This window comes from Chlamydotis macqueenii, chromosome 5 (genome assembly GCF_036417535.1).
Source record: "Chlamydotis macqueenii isolate bChlMac1 chromosome 5, bChlMac1.mat, whole genome shotgun sequence".
NCBI classification, from domain to species: Eukaryota; Metazoa; Chordata; class Aves; order Otidiformes; family Otididae; genus Chlamydotis; species Chlamydotis macqueenii.
Genome location: NC_141560.1, coordinates 61,652,416 through 61,672,090, shown reverse-complemented (window position 1 = coordinate 61,672,090; position 19,675 = coordinate 61,652,416). Strand labels below are relative to the sequence as shown.

The 19,675-nt window shown below is 49.2% G+C and overlaps 1 protein-coding gene across 2 annotated transcripts in view; it reads right to left on the bottom strand.

Annotated features, from left to right (window-relative positions):
• The window catches only part of MICAL2 (microtubule associated monooxygenase, calponin and LIM domain containing 2), a 110,888-nt gene that overhangs the window by 25,329 nt on the left and 65,884 nt on the right, over positions 1-19,675 (bottom strand). The window contains exons 25-28 of one of the 2 annotated variants that reach the window (XM_086749090.1): positions 14,517-14,520; positions 8,721-8,909; positions 5,231-5,388; positions 2,184-2,258 (exon numbers count right to left, since the gene is read on the bottom strand). In XM_086749090.1, coding sequence (XP_086605216.1) covers positions 2,184-2,258; positions 5,231-5,388; positions 8,721-8,909; positions 14,517-14,520 — 426 coding nt within the window. Of the gene's footprint in view, positions 1-2,183; positions 2,259-5,230; positions 5,389-8,720; positions 8,914-14,516; positions 14,521-19,675 lie in introns of both variants that reach the window. The other variant, XM_086749089.1, reaches the window with a different exon arrangement.

The following is a 19,675-nucleotide window of genomic DNA, read 5'->3' as shown; positions in this document are numbered from 1 at the left end:
TATTAAGTGGATTAAATATAGAAACTAAGACTTACAGTGTTCCTCCAGAGAGTAAGAACCGCCTTTATTCTGTTCCCAGTATAGGCTGAACATGCTTTACACCTCGTTTGAACAGCATACTTGAGGTTCAAACAAATTCACTTCCTTCTCAAAGGCTTTTAGCTCCCTCTAGAGCCCTTCGGAGGCACAAGGAAGATTTTAATAAAATGATGGGAAAATTAATTGGCAAACGATTAAGTAATGCACTTGCTGGGAAAATGAGTTGAAATTAAGTGACCACTGGTCTTCTCTTCTTTCCTGTCTTATAGTCTTTCTTTTTTTCCCCTCAGACATAGAATAAGCGTAATTTTTGTTTGATCTTGTAAAAACTGAGATCAAGGCAACATTTTAAATCCAAGCCTTTGGTGAAGCCAACACTTGACTATAAGCCAATCCTCAAACGCTGTGCAGTGCTCAGAGACAGCCTGAGCCTGACACAGGCGTCATGAGACTGAGGGTACCCTGCTCTGCCTCCTCGTCCCAGGCCTGGGACAGCTTTCCCTCAGGTGGGACATACTGTCCAGATGCTCCAGAGAGGCCTTGCAGGCATGGCAAGTCTCCTGTGCCTTGGAGGTGCAGTGAATCCCGGGGAACGCGGCCCCATCGTGTCCCATCTATCACAGCTGCCTCTCTGGGGATAGCCCGTCCCAGGGGATGGTTTGCTGAAGTCAAGCTTGGTGGGAGCATCCTCTCAGGACCATGAAATAGCCCCATGCATTTCTACTGAGATTTACTGAGTTATCCCAGATGTGTCGCACCGGAGGCCTCTAAAGGACCACAGGGTCGGTAGTGACACTGCTCACATGTGCCTGCAGGCATCTGACTTGGAGGCGAGCCTGGTACCAGCAAGGAGAGGTGCAGCTTATCTCATTTATTGAGTTACAAAAATTCATCCCACAGTGGGTACTTGCCAATAATCTTGAGGCTTTTTTGTGCATCCAAACTGAGCAAGCCGAGACGCCTCTGCTTGAATGCTGGTCTCAAAACACACACAGGGATCCTTCTTGTTTTGGGAGTAGAACATTAACTTCTCTGAAGGCAACTGGGACTCTGAACAACAGCAGAAATCCCCCTCATTCCAGAGGGCAGCTGAGGACAGGGTTAAATATTGGCTGTCACCACCATTCCCCAAAACCTGCTGTCTCCATGCCCAGAAACTGTGGCACTTGGTCACATGCACAAATCCCTTCTTTCCACTGCTGTACATTCATGTTTTATACTTAAGTCTGTCAACAACCCAGGTCTAAAGATACGACTGCGTTTCTAACCAAGTTTTGAGAGGGTTTGCGATGCTGGTAAGCTCACCCAGCTCCCATACTGGTGTGATCAGTCTTGGCGGGTACCTGCCAGTCCTTAGTGGGGACTGAGCAGGCACAGGGTGCACTTGCAGAGGGGCTGTGCCAAGGTGGGTGGGTGACCCTGTTAAGAGGATCAGAGGTATCACCAGGGCTGTTTTGGGACTGAAGCCCAGGAGGATTGCTTAGACACAGCCCCAGCTGCGAGGAGTGACTGCTCTGTGTTTCAGGAGTGAATCAAGCACAAACCTGATCACTGTTGAAATCACAGCATTCCTGTGCAATTACCACAGGCAGAGAGCGGTCAGCACAAACCAAGTGAAACTAGTAATGCTCATTTTCACCAGCTCACCTCTTGGGATCGTTGTTAGTACTCTCTCTTTTTCAGTAAGCCAGAAACATCACCCGGAATTTTTTTTTTTTTTTCCAGAAAAAAAAAAGAAAAAAGGTGATAGAGCACCTGTAGATGGGCGTAAATAGGCACCTCGAGAGCATTTCTAATAAGTGATACTCAAAATGTCGGACCCAGTGCTGCACCAAATCAAAAGCAATCAGTGCAGGCAGGGCTAGAGACAGAATACGCAGCTCTGGGATAGGGGTGCATTTTCTCAGCTGGAGAATTAGAGTGGACAGTCTAATGAGTGTAATAACATAGGGAATAGTCACACAGAAAGGGAAAATTTGATCTCTTGAGTACAAGAAAATGGAAAAGAAATATTTGGTGCATTTTGGATCTCTATTTTCTCATCTACAAAACTTTTAAAGGAAAGGAGAGAGAGACATTTAAGAGTTAGGAAAACAGGAGACAGCACAAATAGAACATACGATCGCTTCTTGGGCTTTACTCACTTGTTTGGAGTTTTCTCCTCCAATTCTGATACTTATTTAATGCCGTGGAGTGAAAACTGTTGGCTCTCTGTAGTGCTGGACAGAAACAGAGAAGACACACGGTCAGCTAATGTAGCAAAACCCAGAGAGTGAAAATAGAAAGTGCGGGAAAAGAAAGGGGAGAAAAAAGAAAAAAGCCCCAAGCAAGCGGTGGGGGTTTGGTTTCCCAACCGGTCTCTCCGCGGCCGGGAGGGGGCAGCGCGCACCGGCCGCCGGCCCCAGCTGCGGGGCGGCGCGGGGATGGATGCGCGGGGGAAGAGCTCCCCTAATCCTCGCTTATCCCCAAACGGCACGGGTTCTTCTCTCGGTGAAGCCGGCAGGAGCAGTAAGGCAGGCAGATGGGCGAGGGGACAGACTGAAGGGGTAAAAACAGGGATGGTACAATGCAGCTGAGTGAGGACGCAGAGCCGAGAGAGCTCATGAGGGTCTAGATAACCTGGTGGCATGGTGGGGAGGAAGGTGATGGTGGGGAAGAAGGTGACATGAGCAACCAGGGGTGGGGAAAGCATGAAATTGGGGAGGAAAAAAAGAATAAAATCCTCCAGTGACTGCACGAGGTCAGACGCTGCTGGGCATTTTTGGGGGTTTGCTGCAGTCTTCTTTTTGCCCTAAACAAGGGTTTTGTTATTCAAGAGTCAACTTAAATCACTGTATGAAATCCCCTCTTTTCTGCTTGGATTAAAAATGCATAAATGGATGTGGGGGTGGTGGGGGGTGGGAAGAAATGAATGCTGGTGGCCTTTTCAGCAAAATAATTTTTCAGCTCTTCTGTCACTAAAGCACAGGCTGGAGGAAGGCACCTTGTACAAAAAAAGAACAAGTTAATTCCTCACAACAGTCCCTTCAGAGTTACCCAAAACCCAAGGCAAGGCATTTGGGCTGAAGACAAATCAAAGGACCTCAATATTTTAGCACCACGTAGACCTCTCGTGTAAAAATCTGCCTGGAATTCCCAGAATATCACAGTGTTTAATAGAGCCATGTATTTTAAATATGCAATTAAGTCAAAACACCATACTAAAATCCAGGAACTTTACCCATTTGTGAGAGACTTTGGAAACTCACCCCCATCCAGACACGGATGAGTTCTGAAATAATAACTGGTTTCAACATAGCCTTTTCCACACAGAGGAGAGTGATAAAATCAAGTGCATTAACAAACCCCAAACCCCATCAAATCTCCTGGGGTTTAGCCATGAGCTGTCAGTGTATGAGAGGACCTGAGAACATGGACACAAATGACCGCTGCACGTAAAGCTAAAGGCAGAAAGCTTTTTGGGAGAACCCTTGGTTTCCCTGGGTGCGTCCACACACCCTGCCCAGACAGCTGTTCCCTCGCTCCATCCGCACATTGTATCGGCACAAACACTCCAGCCCAAAAGTGAGGGGCAGCATTAGCCCTGGTCTGTGCCCGTAGCAGTACCCCTGGGAGATGGATCGGTATTGGCACCCTGCGTCCGTGGCCCACAAAGCACAGCTGTGATGGGTGATGCCGGTGCACAAGTTCATAGGGATACAAAACCTGGCACGCTGGGTTTCCCATGGTTTCTGCCCATGATTTCATATAATCCATTACGTCCTTTGCTTACTAACCACCCCCTTTGGACACTGCATTTTTCCAGACAGGCAGAAACATCCCACTCGTCACAAGCTCAAGCTGACCTGCCAGTGGTCCCAGCCAGCAGTATCACCATGCTTCCTCTCCAGCACAAGCCAAGGCCGGTGGTTTCCAATGCATGAATGGAAAGGTCTTGCGCACTTTGCCTGAATCCCATAGCAGCCCACACACATAATCTAAAAGGGCTGCTTTTGGCTTTCCTTGTTAGGAATTCAGAAGAAAGAATATCAGTTTCTTGTGAGAAGTGAGAACATGCAGCAGTCTCCATCTGGAAATCCAGAGTTTTTCTTCTCTGCTGCAAGTGGCAGGGAGGAGCTGCCTCAACACGCTGCAGCTCTGCTGCCAGCTCCCGAGGCATGAGCAGCCATGCATCCCCACAAAGCTCTTCTGAGAGGAGAAACCCAATGGAGTGTGAGCCCAGCAAAGGTCTGGAGATGCTTTCTGAAGGAGAAGATCCACCACAGCTTCAAAACATCACCACATATTCCTAAAACATGGCAGCCTCCACTTCCCACAAAGGCCCAGTGTAAAAAATTTTTCCCTTGTATCCAGTCTAAAACTACCTCCTTCTACTTTAAAACTCCTCATCCTATCACAACAGATCCTGCTGAAGAGTTTCTCCCTGTCCTTCCTGTAGGCCCCCTTGAGGTAGTGGAAGACTGGAAGGTCTCCCTGGAGACTTCTCCAAGCTCAACAGCCCCAACTCTCCTAGCCTGTCCTCATAGGAGAGGTGCTCCAGCCCTCTCATCATCTTCATGGCCCTCCTCTGGACCGTCTCCAACAGGTCCGTGTCCTTCTTAAGTTGGGGCTCCAGAACTGGCCGCAGTACTGCAGGTGGGGTCTCATGAGAGTGGAGTAGAGGGGCAGAATCACCTCCCTCGACCTGCTGGCCAATTTTCTCTTGATACAGCCTAGGATGCAGTTGGCTTTCTGGGCTGCAAGGGAGCATTGCTGGCTCACGTTCAGCTTCTTGTCCACCATCACTCCCAAGTCCTTCTCCTCAGGACTGCTCTCGATCCTTTCTCTGCCCAGCCTGTATTTGTTCTTGGGATTGCCCCAAACCCTGGGATGGGACCAGTGAATGCTTTCTTTGACAATAGAGCAGATATCGCACAAGCTGCAAATAACATTCAAATTATTTACTAGTCAAAAAACATTTATCCCACCCCTGCAAGCTAAGCATGAGGCACAACTACTCCAGGTTACTCTGCATCACAGAAATGCTGTTTCTGCCAAAAGGCAGAACGTCCTCCCAAAGAAGACACTGTTAATGGGTAGAACCTGGCCACATCGTAGGCAACAGCTTCCACTTTGAAACCTTCCCCCACAAACCTGACTTCAAGCCTCAGGAGAGGCTGCTGGAGCATCCCTAGGTTGGGATGCTGCTTACCATCAGCAACTTTGGATGTTTTGGGGCTATCCTCTGGTGTCACAGGGCTCCCAACGAGTGATGGCCACCTCCGGATGGTGCTTGGGCAGGCAGGGGGCCCCAGCGAGGTCCGTCCTTCGCTCACCTCTGAGTTTGACAAATCAGACTCCAGCTCAGAGCTACAGGGGAAAAGCGCAAGATGGAAAGAAAGTGGAACATGTCAGAAGACACATGGCATGGAGGTATCCATTCCCATTCAGTGCAACAAGCACCAGCATCAGCCCTGATGGCAGTGTGGGCTGCAGAGAAGTAGATGTTTTGCAGCCAGAGACAACGTCCTCATTTTGCTTTTTTGATTGTCATTATTACAAGACTGTAATTTGCTGTAGGTGCTACATAGCTGAGATATCCCTATTCCCATTGGACTTCTGCTGCCCAGATTCACACCCACAAACAGTTATGCAGCTGGAATCAAACTGCCACTGGGAGAGACTTGGGGTGAAACACCACACAGCTCGGTTAGCAGGGACAGGCCCTTCTACCTGCAAGGCCGGACCAAGATGAAGAAAGGGAAACAGTATTTGCAATGCCATAATTGGCCTAGAAGCAAGGCATGACGGTCAAAACTCTACACTTTTCACCTTTTTCCCCCCAGATTTTTGGATATAAGAGGCATGCTGTAGGGAACATGCAGGAGGTCAAGTCCAGGGCAGCCCACTCCGACTGCGAGACAGGCTTTACCCATTAATTAAACGTGGTTATTGCTGAATCTCACCACATTGCCCATTTGGGACCTGGAACCAGCTCCCTTCTCAGCAGTGGCTGCCGAGTGCCCATCTCCTTGCAAGCAGTGGGGAAGGTGCAGCCCCCTCCTGCAAGGCGTGCCAGGCATCTCACAGAGGCGCGGGGAGGGTTTTGGACCACAGCAAGGGACTGTGCTTAGTCCTTACCCCACTTCTGGGGGCTGCAACTGAAGAGGAGGAGGGAGTTGGGAGGAGAGGGGTGAGGCCTGGCAAACAGGCTGGAGAAAGTTGTAAGCGTTAGCCTACAGTGGAGAAAACTGAGCGAAGCTACATGAGCAGCCTTCAAACATGCGAGAGGGGTCTATAGGAAATAAGGAAACAAACTCCTCATTCCTTGGAGCCACTGGGACAGCCCATGTAACAGCCAGTGCAGGGAGGCACCTGAGCTGATCACAGAGGCAGATTTTGGCATCCCTTTCCTAAAATGTAATTAAAAATATGCCACACAAACACATGTGAATGGCGCACACGCCGTGACCTTGCCTCTAGGCAGGAGAACAACTGTTTGTGGTGCTTATTAGTCCTTTTTTCAATAATCATGGGATTTCTTTCATCTCTAAAAGCTAGACTGTAGGGAACAGGCACTTTCAGGCCTTCTGATGTGACCACATTCCCACCACCACAAATAAGCGTGCCAGCATCCCACTCAGCCTATTTTTAATGCAGACAATACTGCTAACCTAATTCATAGATTTATTGTGATGATGAATAGCTCTACCTTAAAAAAAACAGGAGCTTACACCGCGAGTAGTCCTGTTGGCATGACAGGAGAAAGCTGGTTTGTGTTTATACAGCACTGCCTTGCAGACAGTAAAGACTTACTGTAACAGCCCAAGGCACAGCAGGGACAGGAGGAAGAAGAGCTAAAGGGAAGGCTGCAGACCCTGTAAAGCCAGGATAATGCCATACAGGTAGCGCCTGCCAGTCCTGCACCCCTGCTTTGCCCAGGCCAGACCAGCAGTGCAGGGAGGCCAGGGCCAGCACCTCAGCGAGGACAGGAGCACAGCTCCAGGTGCATTGCTCTCTCGGTAGGCTGAGTCAGAATGGCCTTAAATTTCACTAACACATACTTTGTAGGTGTCTTTCAAGCTGTGTCAAGCATACAGAGAGACATAGAAAAATATAAATATAATGGAGACTTTGATAGTTTTGATCCTGCATGGATGGAGAGATATCACACTGAGACTGGGCAGAGCGCCACACAAAAGAAAAAGAGAAAGACCTGCCAATAACATTGATTGATATATTTCTGTTTTGAAGAGCAAAATGTTTATTTTCCTTGGCTGGTAAGGAGGTAAGCGCTATAGTACGAGGCTTCTCCTCCGATCTCTGCTTGATAGGCGGTCACTATTCACATACCTAAAGCCTGAACTACAAAGTTGTGTCACCAAGTTAGACATCTTCCCTATCCCACCGAGTGCCCCACAGCCAGCTCAGCAGTGCCATTTGTAACTTGCTGTTTCTCTCATCCCCCCTTTTTAGGCAGGGGCTGGCCTGCCAGAGCAGTGCAAGACAACAAGTGCCTGAGCTGCCATGGCAGTGGGAGGCTGACCTCGGAGCTGCTGGCACCAGCCATGCTGGTGACAGATGTGGCATCGCTCCTCGTGCCACGTCCTGCTGGCAGGGAACCAGGGGCCTTGTTGCCCAGCCGCGAGAAAGGGAGCTGATCCCTCAAATCAGAGGGATTAGTCAAGTCTCATCATTGCCCACGCGCCGCAGGGGTGCCACGAGCCGGAGAGTATTAGCGAGGGATACAAGCACACGCTCTGCAAAGAGGGTCTGTCAAACAGGTAGGAAACCCTTCCCCGAGCTCTCCACCCCAGAGAGGTTCATCCTTCCCCAGAGGAACACCCAAACCCATGCAGCAGAGCACAAACACTTTAAAACCACTGCAGGGAAGAGCAGAAAGTCACATTTCTAAAAGCAGCTCTCTACAAGCTATACGCAACACCAGGAATGGGTGTTTAAAGGACGTCAAGAATATGAATGAGCTTCCTTAACAGAGCAACAGCTCCGTGTTTGCAACAGTTGGCTTTATGCTTGGGGGGGGATTCTCCCTTTTGTTCCTTTTTTTTTCCCTCCTCCTTTTCTTTTTTAGTTCTCAGTAAGGAAAACTGGTTTATGTGGGAGATACCAATCTAATATTTAGACTGTATGAACTCCCACAGAATCCTGCCCAGAAAGCCAAAATATTCTAATTTGCATGCTGAAATTTGGCTTCCTCTGACAGCTCCCCAAGGATCATCAAATTTCAGATTTCTTCGGCGTGGGCAGGCCCTCAAATGCCCCGAGAGAGGCCCAGGATGCAGAGCTGCAGGATGATGCCCAAAGTGGGAGCTGACCACACTACAGGATGCACCTTTGGCCACAACACACCCACTGCCCTAATTCCTGAACCGACATTTTTGGGTACATAAAGAGCTGAACCTGAGCAGATCAGGGCAATATTTTTCTCTCTGATTTAGGCTCCTGTGTGGGATGTGAATGTTTGAAGATTTCCTGCAAAGTGAGTCATGTGTCTGGGGGATTTATGGCTGCAGTAAAGAACAATTGTTATTCTGAGTGGTTTGTCTTGTCTTTTTTTTTTTTCCCCTCCCCAGTTGTACGTACATTCAGTGCTATATTTTGTTATATTCTTCCTTAGTGTTCCAGAGAAAACCAAGCTGCTCTTGTGGGTTTTTTACAGGCTTATTTCTATTTTAAAGTACCTGCTTGCATCACTGGTGACCATGACTCGGATAGCGAGAAGGTTGTGTTCAGTCATCTCCTCCTCGGGGATGACCCTCACGGTGGCCCACTCGGGGGAAGGGGGTGAGAACCAGCTCTCCAAGTCATGACGGTCAGGGATGCTCTTTGCCTTCTTCAGGGAGGTGGGCTCGTCTTCCGTGGGCAGGCAGCTGTCTGGGAAAGCACAAAGGTGATAGCAGGGCATTAGGGGAGGAGGGAGTCTGCTGGGAAGAACTCACTCCCTTGTTCAGGTGGTCCTTGGCCACCACAGGAGTTGCCATGTGGGGCCCCATGCTGTCCCCATGAGCGAGTTGCATTCACCAACAGCCCAGCCCAGCCAGGGCATCCCTCCAACACAGTACAGCCCTGCCAGGATTTGTCAGCTTGGATGCAAGGAAAAGGAAACTCCAGGGGCAGCCTCAGCTTTTACAGCTGCACGTCTTCCCTCTGCTCGGTGGGATGGCCATCAGGCTGGGTGCCTGGTGGCAGAGGTAACAAAGACACATGCCAGCCACACAAGTAGGGGTTGATAGTCTCTTTTCAGGCTGTACGTGTGCATGTGGCAGGAGGCAGATGGATCAATCTTGCTTAGGTGGCTAAAACTTCAGTCTCTCATTGCAAGGATAGGTCAATTTAGGACAGTGGGAGTGAGCAAAGTAAACACAGGCTCTTCAGGTTATTTTTGAGTGTGTACAGACACTGATTTGGGAAAGAAGCAGCATCACAGCAGTTAAACAGCACCATCCCTGAACTTTGCATTCAGGCAGAAGGAACAAAGCCAAGTTTCCCTTGCTCACCCCAGGTGATACAGACAGAGCCAAAGACAGGAGATTATCTCTCCCTGTGAAATCCCTGATTTCTGAGCAACCTCATCTACCCACAACCTCCTGCACAAGCAAACAAAAACGTATCAGCTGCGCAAGTTCTCCCAGGGCTTGGTGCAGAAGGGACAAATGACAAGCTCCAGGAGAGCAGCTTTGCTCGGTTCACCTCCCATGTGCAGTGCTTTCGCCACATTTAATTCAACACTGTGCTTCTAATCTACACCTGTACAAGTAGAAAGAAATCAGACCTGGGACATGGCTTGTTTTCTCATCTGTTAGAGCAAGCTATCTAGTAAGCATCAATCAAACTCCTCTTTAACATGCAGCTCCTTCATATATTTGCAGGACTGCACTCACCCCTGCCCTCCACTTTGCAAAGGTTTTTAATTGGAATGCCCAGCGTTTGCATGGTTTGAACACCAAAAACAAACACACCCAGAGCAAGAGTGCTACAAGCAGATCCTTGTGCCAGATGCACCAGGAGGATTATATATGTTACAGAGCCGGAGCGCTAGCCCACAGGACCTCCAGAGCAGCAATTCCCTGCCCGCAGTCCCTGGACCATCGCACACAACCGTTTACTCAGACCCGAGAGGCAGCAGTCTCTGGATGCTGTGGCTCGTGGGAGTTGATACGGCAGATGTTGTGGGTGCGCATCCCACACTGCGCCGAGCTCTAACCCCATCTCGGATCCCTTGGTCCATCCATCCCTGTCCCCTCCCTCTGGTACCATTTCTGTGCAGCTGTGAAGCAAGGTCCTCAAAACAAGCTGTCACAACAGAGGTACCCCTTTATTTTGCGTGATTCAGATAGCTCCCAGCCTCCCCCAGAAAGAGAAAACTAGTGTTCTGAGCTTCTGCACCTCTCCCAGTTATTGTTTGTGCTCACCCCCTTTCTATGTTTACAAATAGCCACCACTGCGGAAAGCCCAGCTGCTGGTGGCAGGGGTGACTGCTCTACAGGTACAGCTCTTGTTCTGGCCAGGTGAAGCTCTCTTTCTTGTGCTCACAGACTGAGTAACATGGCTCTGCAATCTTTTTTTTTTTTTAGTAGTTTTACCAATTATGCTTTTCCCAAGCTTCACAGAGTATTGCACTTTTCAAAAGGCTACGGTGAGCTCTGGTTTTTCACGCTTCACAAAAGCCAGTGTATTTTCTTGGCTTGAAAACTCCTCAAGACTTCACTGCTCACAAAGAATTGTTTTGTGTGGGTTTTTTTTAAATTTATTTTTCTACTTCTATGCACAAGAAGCCAAGGAGGAAGGAGGAGCGGCTCGCAACGAGCAAGAGGCTCCCACGTGAAAACACGTGCTCTGGCTCTATGTCCAGCTCACTAGCAACACAGCAACCAGGTGTTCCCCAACTGCAGGGATTTAATTTCCTTTGGGAGATGAAGCAAATTCGCCCATCTCCAGTTTTTATATCTGACTTCTACTTTGGCCCAGCCCGGCTGCCCATTCCAATGCCACTCATGCGCAGTGCACAGTGAGCCCGGCGGCATTTGGGCAGCAGTGTGGGAGTCCATGAGTCAGCAAGGCACTGCTGCCCTTCCTTGCACAGGGCATGAAACCCTCCTAGGAATGATCTCCTCTCCCCTAGAGCTGGGCTGCACCACAACGCGCCATTTCTACTCTTCAGAAGCAAAATAGAAAGCAGTACTGTAAGCCAGTTCGTAAAATAGAACTCCTTCAATGCAACTTTCTCCTTAAAAGATGCTACATTTTATATGAAAATCAGAGCAAGCAAAACCCCACAAAAGTTCTGCCCATGCTGGCAATAAGCACTGCCCAAGATCACTGCAAGCAGCTGTTGAATAAAGTCAGTTTTGTCATTTGCTTGCACACTCGGTACATATTCCCTCCCCACGCCGCACATTAATGCCTTTCCCGCCATGCTAACAGGAAAGAGGAGAAAACATGTTTATGACTAACAGACACACAGCTGGATAGCATCGAAACTCAGTCAGACAGACTACCTGAACCGATTCCCAGTGTGGTGCCTGAATGTGAACAGATTTCAAGTCAACAAGTCCCTCTGCAATAGCCTATTACTCTTCCAGTTTTTAAATAATTACAGACATGACAGAGCTGGTGAAGGACCTCAGCATGTCATCCAGGCCACTGGATGACAATGAGGGATAGCACCATCACCTCTCTCTGAAGAATTACACTTCTGTGCTTGCTTGCTTTTTTTTTTTTTTTCTTTCCCCAGGGTATCTTGGCTTCTTGAATTCCAGACCTAGAAGTCGGCCCTCCCAGGAATAAGTTAGACAGCCAAGCCCTTTTTGAGCAAGGTAAGTTTGCATTCGCAGGGCTAATAATCAGGTTTAAGATCAGCATCCTGCATTTAGCATCCACCCTGATTTAGTGAAAGATGTTCCTGCCCATGGCAGGCAGGTTGGCCTAGATGATCGTTAAGGATCCCTTAAAGGTCCCATCCAACTCAAACCACTCTAAGATTAGCAAGCAAACCCACTGCCTACTAATGCATTTAAGCAATATTTATATTGTGGAATATAAAGTTAAATAAACTACGTTGCACTCAACTCCAGGAAAGCAGAAATAAACTGGACTGCCTTGGAGTTTCAGTGCATGGGACACCCATGTGTGCACTTTAACTCAAACACCGGGTTATAAGTTCTGCAGGACATTCGGAAAGTTTCAAGTTAGTACCACTGTTTCTCATTGCAGGGCTGCACCTTGGGTGACAAGCTGGAACAAAAGGCAAAGATGTCACAGATGCCCACATGTCAGGGTTTTTTGTAGGCTCTGATGATGTTACAGAATTTGACTGGGACCCAGCCCTTGCCACAGTGTTGGACCATGGCATGGTGAAACGCAGCCCAGCAGAGCACTTTGGGCTCCCGCAAGAGAGTGATTTCGATCCCAGAGAACAAGAGGGATGCGAACAGAGAGTAAGGGCAAGCTGCTGCTGGATTCGTATAAACACCGTGGAGGAAGAGTGTGGCCAAGTCATACAGAAGCCTGGAGGCTCCGCAGGCCTGGAGTCCACCTGGCAATTATTACCTGCCCTTCCACAGCGATGCAAACAAATCCAGTCAGCTATTGGCTGCAAGATTCCACCACTGGTCGTCACTGCTGTTAATTTTAAAGGAGTATCAAAAAGGAGAAATATGAAAATAATCTGATCTGAACAAAAAAAAAAATTAAAAAGAAAGCTGGCACTTCTTTAAAGCTCCTATTTTGCACAAAAAGATAAGAAGGGCTGCGTGAACTAATTTCTCCTGAAGCAGCTCAAAGGTTGAGTACTCACACAAAGGTGAGGCATGCATTTATGCTCCTGAACAAACCCAAGGCTAAATAACAAGCAGCCCTCCTACCTCTCTGCTCCAGCTGGGAGCCTCACAGCTCCCTGTGCATCCTGGAGGGCCACCCATCCCTGCAGCACTGGCAGTCAGGTCCTCAGTGAAACATCAGCACAGCAACGCTGAGTGGAAGGACACTGATTTTTTGGAAATCTCACTCCAAGGTGGAAACCAGGCTCTAAACCTCAGTGCTCTGATTCCTGTCACACTGTATGTCGAGAGCTAAGTGCATTGAGCTGGCACCTCTGGTGACATTGCAATTAACTCTGGTCACACACTGAGCTGGCTGATAAACTGGCCCTTTTGGAAGAGGCAGACAGAGCCCTGCTGGAGGCCGAGCTATGCTCAGGGAGGGGATGAGTCAGAGTTGTTTGGCACCTCTGGGCACATGCAGCAGCCCCCCTTGCTCTCTGGGCAAAAATCAAGCTTTTGCAGAAGGATTGAGGCTGACATTGAGCTCCTAAATCCAAGGCGGCAATTCCCACATAAGCCCCGAGATACCCAATTTTGCTAGCGCTTAAGTCCTTTGATAAGCCTGTGCCTGGCTGTACTTACCACATTATCCTACTTCTGCACTAGAAGACACAAAAATGGGCTTATTGTCATTCCCAAAGTGGAAGGGGCACACAGGTGGACCAAGCCACTTGTCTGGGATTACCCAGGCAGCCGGGATGCTGCAGGCTCCTTCGTGGCCAGCTGGCCCTCTCACTCTGCATCAGGTTTCCTCTCCAAGACAGATTTTCTAATAGAAGCTAAAAGATTGAGTCAGAGGAACTGAACTTTGTAAGATAAACACATACAATCTAGAGAGGCATCCGGCCTGCGGGACAGAAAAGGGCACAGCCTCGTTTCCTGCTGATGCAAACTGGTGCCGTGCCACTGACCTCTGTTATCAGAGGAGAACCCAGGCGTCAGGAAACAGTCACTTGAAATAGCATTCACGTAAGATCTTACTTCATTTCCGTCATGCTCATTTCAGGTTTCCTACTGTCATGCTAAAGACCTCCAGCAGTGAATACGCCTACTCTGCAGTCACAGTTTGGACTGGAGTCCCTACTAATCCTTTGCCAAAACGTTCAAATAATTTACCCGGGGGGGCATGGACAAGCCACGCAGCAGGAAGGCGTTAATCTTAGATCTGGTCACCTGACTGTGACCTGTCATGCAAGCATGACAGCAGCACGCACCACAAGTATCTCGCAGCACGCTGCTGGCTTGTTAAAGTGGAAAAGTCCTAGCAACAACTGACTTGCATTTTCTAGATGCTAAAGTTTCCTAAGCTAATTGGTATGAGTAAGCCAGGGAGCTAACATGCTAATTTCCAAATCCTCCGTGTCCTTTGGCACTTTCCTGTGCACGTCTGAAGGGGAGCAAGCAGGCAGGGCAGCCCTCCCGGCTCTGCTCAGAAAGGAGCAGCAGGTCTTTGCAGACTGCGCAACCCAGTGTTTACCCTGTCTGTTTTACAGACTACACTCACACAACTGTAACTTGCTGTCTGAAGGTCTGGTGAGATCAAGAGAAGTTGTCATCTATTCCTTAAGTTGTTGTTAACCTTCTCCTTATGTTCGAGGAGGTTTCTGATGATGTTTCCTCCTCATCCATCACACAGCTTGTCAAAGCAATGAGAACCAGCCTCACGCTTCCTCTTCCTAAACCACGCGACAGCACCGTCCGTCCCAGATTGAGAGCAGAGCGTGGCTCGGTTGAAGCACGCCAGCCGGCGGCTGCACTTCGCAGCCAAGCAGGAGGGGTGAGGCTGTTCTCCCTCTTGCCAACCCAAGGGCACTGAACAAAGGATGAAGGGCACGCTGCACCACAGCGTGGGGTGGGCAACTGGCCTTTGGGCAATGCACTGCCTGCCCAGGCAAAGCGAGTTTATTTGCTTTAGCACCAGACTGCAGCCTACCAGGACAAAAGGGTTGGATTTTTTAAAGAAAAATCTGAGTTTCTGCTCAGGTGTTTTGAGTTCAGTTCCTTGGCAACATACTTTCCTGAACAAAAGAAACAAGTTAGAGAAATTTTCCAAAGGATCTAGAAATGTAAATTCTACTGAATTAGGGAAACCCTCTATCTTAACCTCTCTATCCTCTGCTGTCCTTATTCACAACAGCAATACTAATGCTCCCTCTTTTCCCTGCTTTGCCACGGTGGCAGCACAAAGTGCAACTCGAGGCTTTAGGAAGTCGTCCCTTATGCAAAGTTACAGCTAGAAAAAACAATGCATAGATCTAAGGCCTTTTAATATAGAAAAAAAATTTTGCAGTGCATCTTACAATGCAGAGCAATGCTCAAAACACTGATGCATTCATGTCAGCAGTCAGCTCTGTTCAGAGAACAGCCCCAGGGCAGAGACGGCTGATCTGGGTGTCCTGGGGCAGCAGCATTTCCACATACAATCTCCACCATCCATCTCTTCAGTGCAATCATCCCTCCTCAGCCTGAGCTCTCCTGATCAGAGCTCTTGATTGACTTGCATTGAGAACAAATAACATGGCTTTAGGTTTTTGGGGAGTTGGGGTTTTTTATGCAAGCAGTGGAGCTTAGCTGCCTTCAGTTATTTAAACAGCAGCAATACAGTCAGTGATTTCAACTGAACAATCCTGTATTCATGTGGCCCTCCCACTCAAACATGATGAAAAATGTGGATAAACAATTTCTCCTTTGTATTTCAAAACCCACCTCATCCTCCTCACACAGGGAGAGAAACAACTGTTTTCCTTAGAGGGAGAGGATTTAGCTAAACCGCATGTTAACTGAGAAGTATCCCTAAAGCTTGAACTGCAGGGCTCGCATTGGGGTTGGTGCTCACCCCAAGGTCAGGGCTGCTCAGAACTGACTCCAACAGATGGGCTTGGCCAAACAGCCCCTGCAGACCCCACAGACAGATGCAAATCTCTCTCCAGTAAAACACACTTTTGTTCTCCGTTAAGTGCCATGCCAAGTTTTCTCAATTCAATATTCTCCCACTCACCAAGAGCGCCAGCTTACCCTTGCATTTGAGAGACAGCAAATTTTGTGCAATCAGTGTCTCAAATGAGTCAGAGATGCAGCCAGTGAGGGACAAAGACATTACAAGGTCTCTGCAGTGCTGAAAGGGTTTAGAAACTTGGAGGTGTATGATTAAGGAGTATAAATCATCAGGTTTTCCCCATAGGACCAATAATCCAAACATCATGATCATTTCCTCACTAAAGGTAAATTAGCAAGAACATTTGGACAGCAAGACCATCTTCGGCCAGTTAGTGATTTCTAGGTGGACTTGCAGGACCAGCAGACCCGGCAGAGACCATGGCTGAGCAGATTGAACTACTCATAGAAGTCTGAATCAAGGAGCAGAGGAAGCAACAAAGCGACCCAAGCCTTTGGGATGACATGGCAAGGTCCTGCGCCAGACTGCCAGTCTGCACCAAGAGCCTCAGCCCTTCAAAATCCTTTATCCTCACCCTTCAAAAGCCCTTCAAAATCAGGGGAGGACAGCTTGAGCAAAGATGGTCCCATCTCAGTTCTACTGCCGAGCGGGGGTGGTACCTCGGCAGGGGCCTGTTTCAAGCTGATTATCAAATCGGAGAAACAAACTGTAGTTTGCTTGTGGCTCAGTAAAGCAGCAGCCTCTAACTAGGAATATAATGATGGGTTTTGGAGGTCCCTGTACATACAAATCCAACAGCAGCCCTCCTGCAGGAATTCTGAAGAGACCTTTCCCTTCCTCTCTCTGGAGACACTCTCCTTGGCTGAGCCCTGAAGAAAGCACACAAGCTCAAGGCAGCTTCATACTAGCAAAAAAGCATACAAATTCAGTGTGAGGGTTCTGCTCACTGAAAGATTTTCTCAGTGTGATCTCCTCAATGACAGTCTTGTAAAATTCACATTCTTACAGAAAAACACCCCGTGATGATCCAATCCACCATAACTTAAGAAGCATTTTTACCTCTTTTTTTTTTTTTTTTTAAATTACTTTTTGCGACAGCATCCTCAGTGGTCTGGATGCATTTCAGCATCTAACAATGCTTTCAAGCAGCACTGCTGTCCTGCAAATGCTCCATGCCCAGAGGGAATGGCCAAGGAGAGAGCGTGGTGGTGAGACCATGTGTGCAGTGTTGAGACCTAGCTCCGCAGCGGGGACAGCCCCACAAGTCATCCCAGAGCCCAGAACCAAGGATGAAGAAATCTCTCAGCATGCAAGATCAGGGACTCAGGGATTTCAAGTGTTTTTGTGAAAACCTTGGTTTGCCTTCCGCCCTCAGGAATGAGGGCAAAGCTGACAGCCAAGCGCAGCAGTGGAGAGGTCTTTCTTGTCTGTAATATGCTGCATATTACAGACATGATCTACGCGAATATCCTCAAAGCTTGCAATTAGGTTTGCTAGTAATTTTCTCCTGGAGTGATTTTAAGGCAGTTTGTACCCATGGAAATATAGGGCAGGTCTCCCCGACAGCCTCCAGGCACCTGTGCCAGTTTTGTTCAACCAAACAGGAGCAGCACAGCTGCATGCGCCCATCGGCCTCGTGCTGGAAGAGAGCAAATCTCTCCCGGCATCACAGGGTGTCACTGCCAGGCCCTGCGGGGACCCAGGGAGGGTTTGCACGGGGCACAGAGCTGCACAGACCCAAATCCAGGACTGACACTGTCTCACTGTCTCAGCACCACTGCTGAGTGACGGTGGCCAGGCCATGCCAGCTCTACTAGACCACTCTGCCAAAAAGCTCAAATCTCAGAGCTGCTCACTGCCCCTCCGTAACTAACAAACTGCTAAATGCAGCCTGCTAGCAGGCAAGCTCCCTCTGCTACCACAAAAGAGATAAATGCATCATCACATCCCTCCTCCTGGTCCCAGAGGCTTTGTCAACACATCAGCCCGATTTAACGAGGGAAGGGTGCTGAGTTACACGCTGGTGTCTCACGCACACCATGCCAATTCAGGGCTACACAAAGGAGCACCGAAACCTATTTCCATGTCAGGCCATGCTAGTGGTGCAATTGCAATGGGTTTTGCTTAGGTGATGAAACACCACAGTCCCGTGATGGTCCCTGGCGTGGATCCCCTCCAGAAGCAGCGTGCTGCCATATATGTGACAAAGGAGAGGCCCTTTCCAAAGGGGCTTAGTGTCTACCCACCCAGGGCTTCGCAGACGGCTCTTGGCACCTTCTGTGATTACCATTTTTAAGGTGCTGATCGCTCCAGTATCTGAGTGCCCCCACCGATCAAGCCAGGGCCAACGAACCGACATAAGCAGGAGATGCTATTCATACTGGTGAGTCTCATTTGACAAGGCAGCCTGACTTTCTGTTTGGGCTGCTGCTCCTGAGTCGCCTGCCAAGCCAGCGTCAGGCAAATCACACTACTGTGACCTGACAAGGAGATGACAAGGGCTCAGGAACCAGCCAAATTTGGGCAGAGCCAAGCTCCCGCTGAGGGCAGCTGGGCCAGGTCAGCCGTTTCCCCCCCATCGCGCCTGGGACAGGCAGAGCATGCGCTGCCCACAACAGCACAAAGCCTGCACCCTGCCAAACGGCATCCTCCTCCCCATTGGGAGTGCTGGGCCAACTGCCTCGGACACCAACCGGCTCAGGGCAGCTGCGTTTTATCAGCTTTGCTCGGGAGCGGCGGCTCTGTGCATGCCTCTGTCTGTCCTGGACAAAAATGGTCAAAGATGCTCCACTGAAAAATCCCCAACCAAGCCAGCTGCAGCAGCCTCCCCATCCAGTTAACACTGCTGTGCCAGAAGCAGCCAGTAACGTTTATGCTTATCCTCCCTCCTCCTCTTTAGTTGGTTTCAAGTCATGAGAGGGGAATTAATTTTTAAGCAAGGTACAATGAGAGCTCACACAGTATTTCTTGGCGAAGGCAAGGCAGACCAAACAGGAGCCCCACACAGGCAGAAAGGACTGAGCCTTGCCGAGCTAGCCAACGTATGAAAACTTAAACTAATACAAACACAGAGAACATCCTTGAAGACAGATGAAAAACAGAGCCAGAAAACAACACATTTTAGAACTATAATCAACCTTTCTGCTTTGAGCCACAACAGAGCCAGCGCACTGATGGTCAGGAAGAAAGTTTCTGCAGGGAGGCTGGTCCAGAAAATGGCCCCGGAGCACCCTGATCTGTCCGGCTTGGGGGTCCCCCCCACCAAACACAAGGTCTGGTGGCCGACTGGGAGGAGACCCCCTGGGACATCAGAGGGGGTAAGAAATTGTTCACACCTGCTGCTGGCAGTGAAAGGAGACCCTGCCACAACTGCCCTGCCCCAAGGACAGGCAGCTCAAGAAAAGCAGGCAAGAAATGACCAATTTCTTACAGCTCTGCCCATGTTGCATATCTGTCTGCGGGCCTTGATCAGGGAGCAGGGAGGAAGAAGGAGACATACTGGAATCAGGTGTCGCAATCTGCATTTGGGATGCGATATTTTGGCACCTCTGACACATCATGTTTTTGTGACTCCCTGACAGTTGAGAAGCAGGAGCAGTACTTACCCACAGCTGCCCCAGCCATTCAGGGCTGGCAAAGGGCTTCCAGGTCCTCAGGTGAAAAGCACCACTGAAATCCCAAGTGCTGCTCTTACCAGAGTGGTGCTAGTGCCGGGGCATCCAGCTCACCTGCCCCGCTGTGCAACTGGCCCAACGCAACCCAGCACTCTTCCATACAGACCCCAGCCTAACTTGCATCCTGCCTTTCTGGCTGGCAATCCTCAGGCTCTTAGCCTGCCATTAAACTGTGTCACCCCGTAACTCATTCACAGGATGAGTGGACTCTGCCTGGCCTTGTACAGAGCTGCTGACTACAGCAA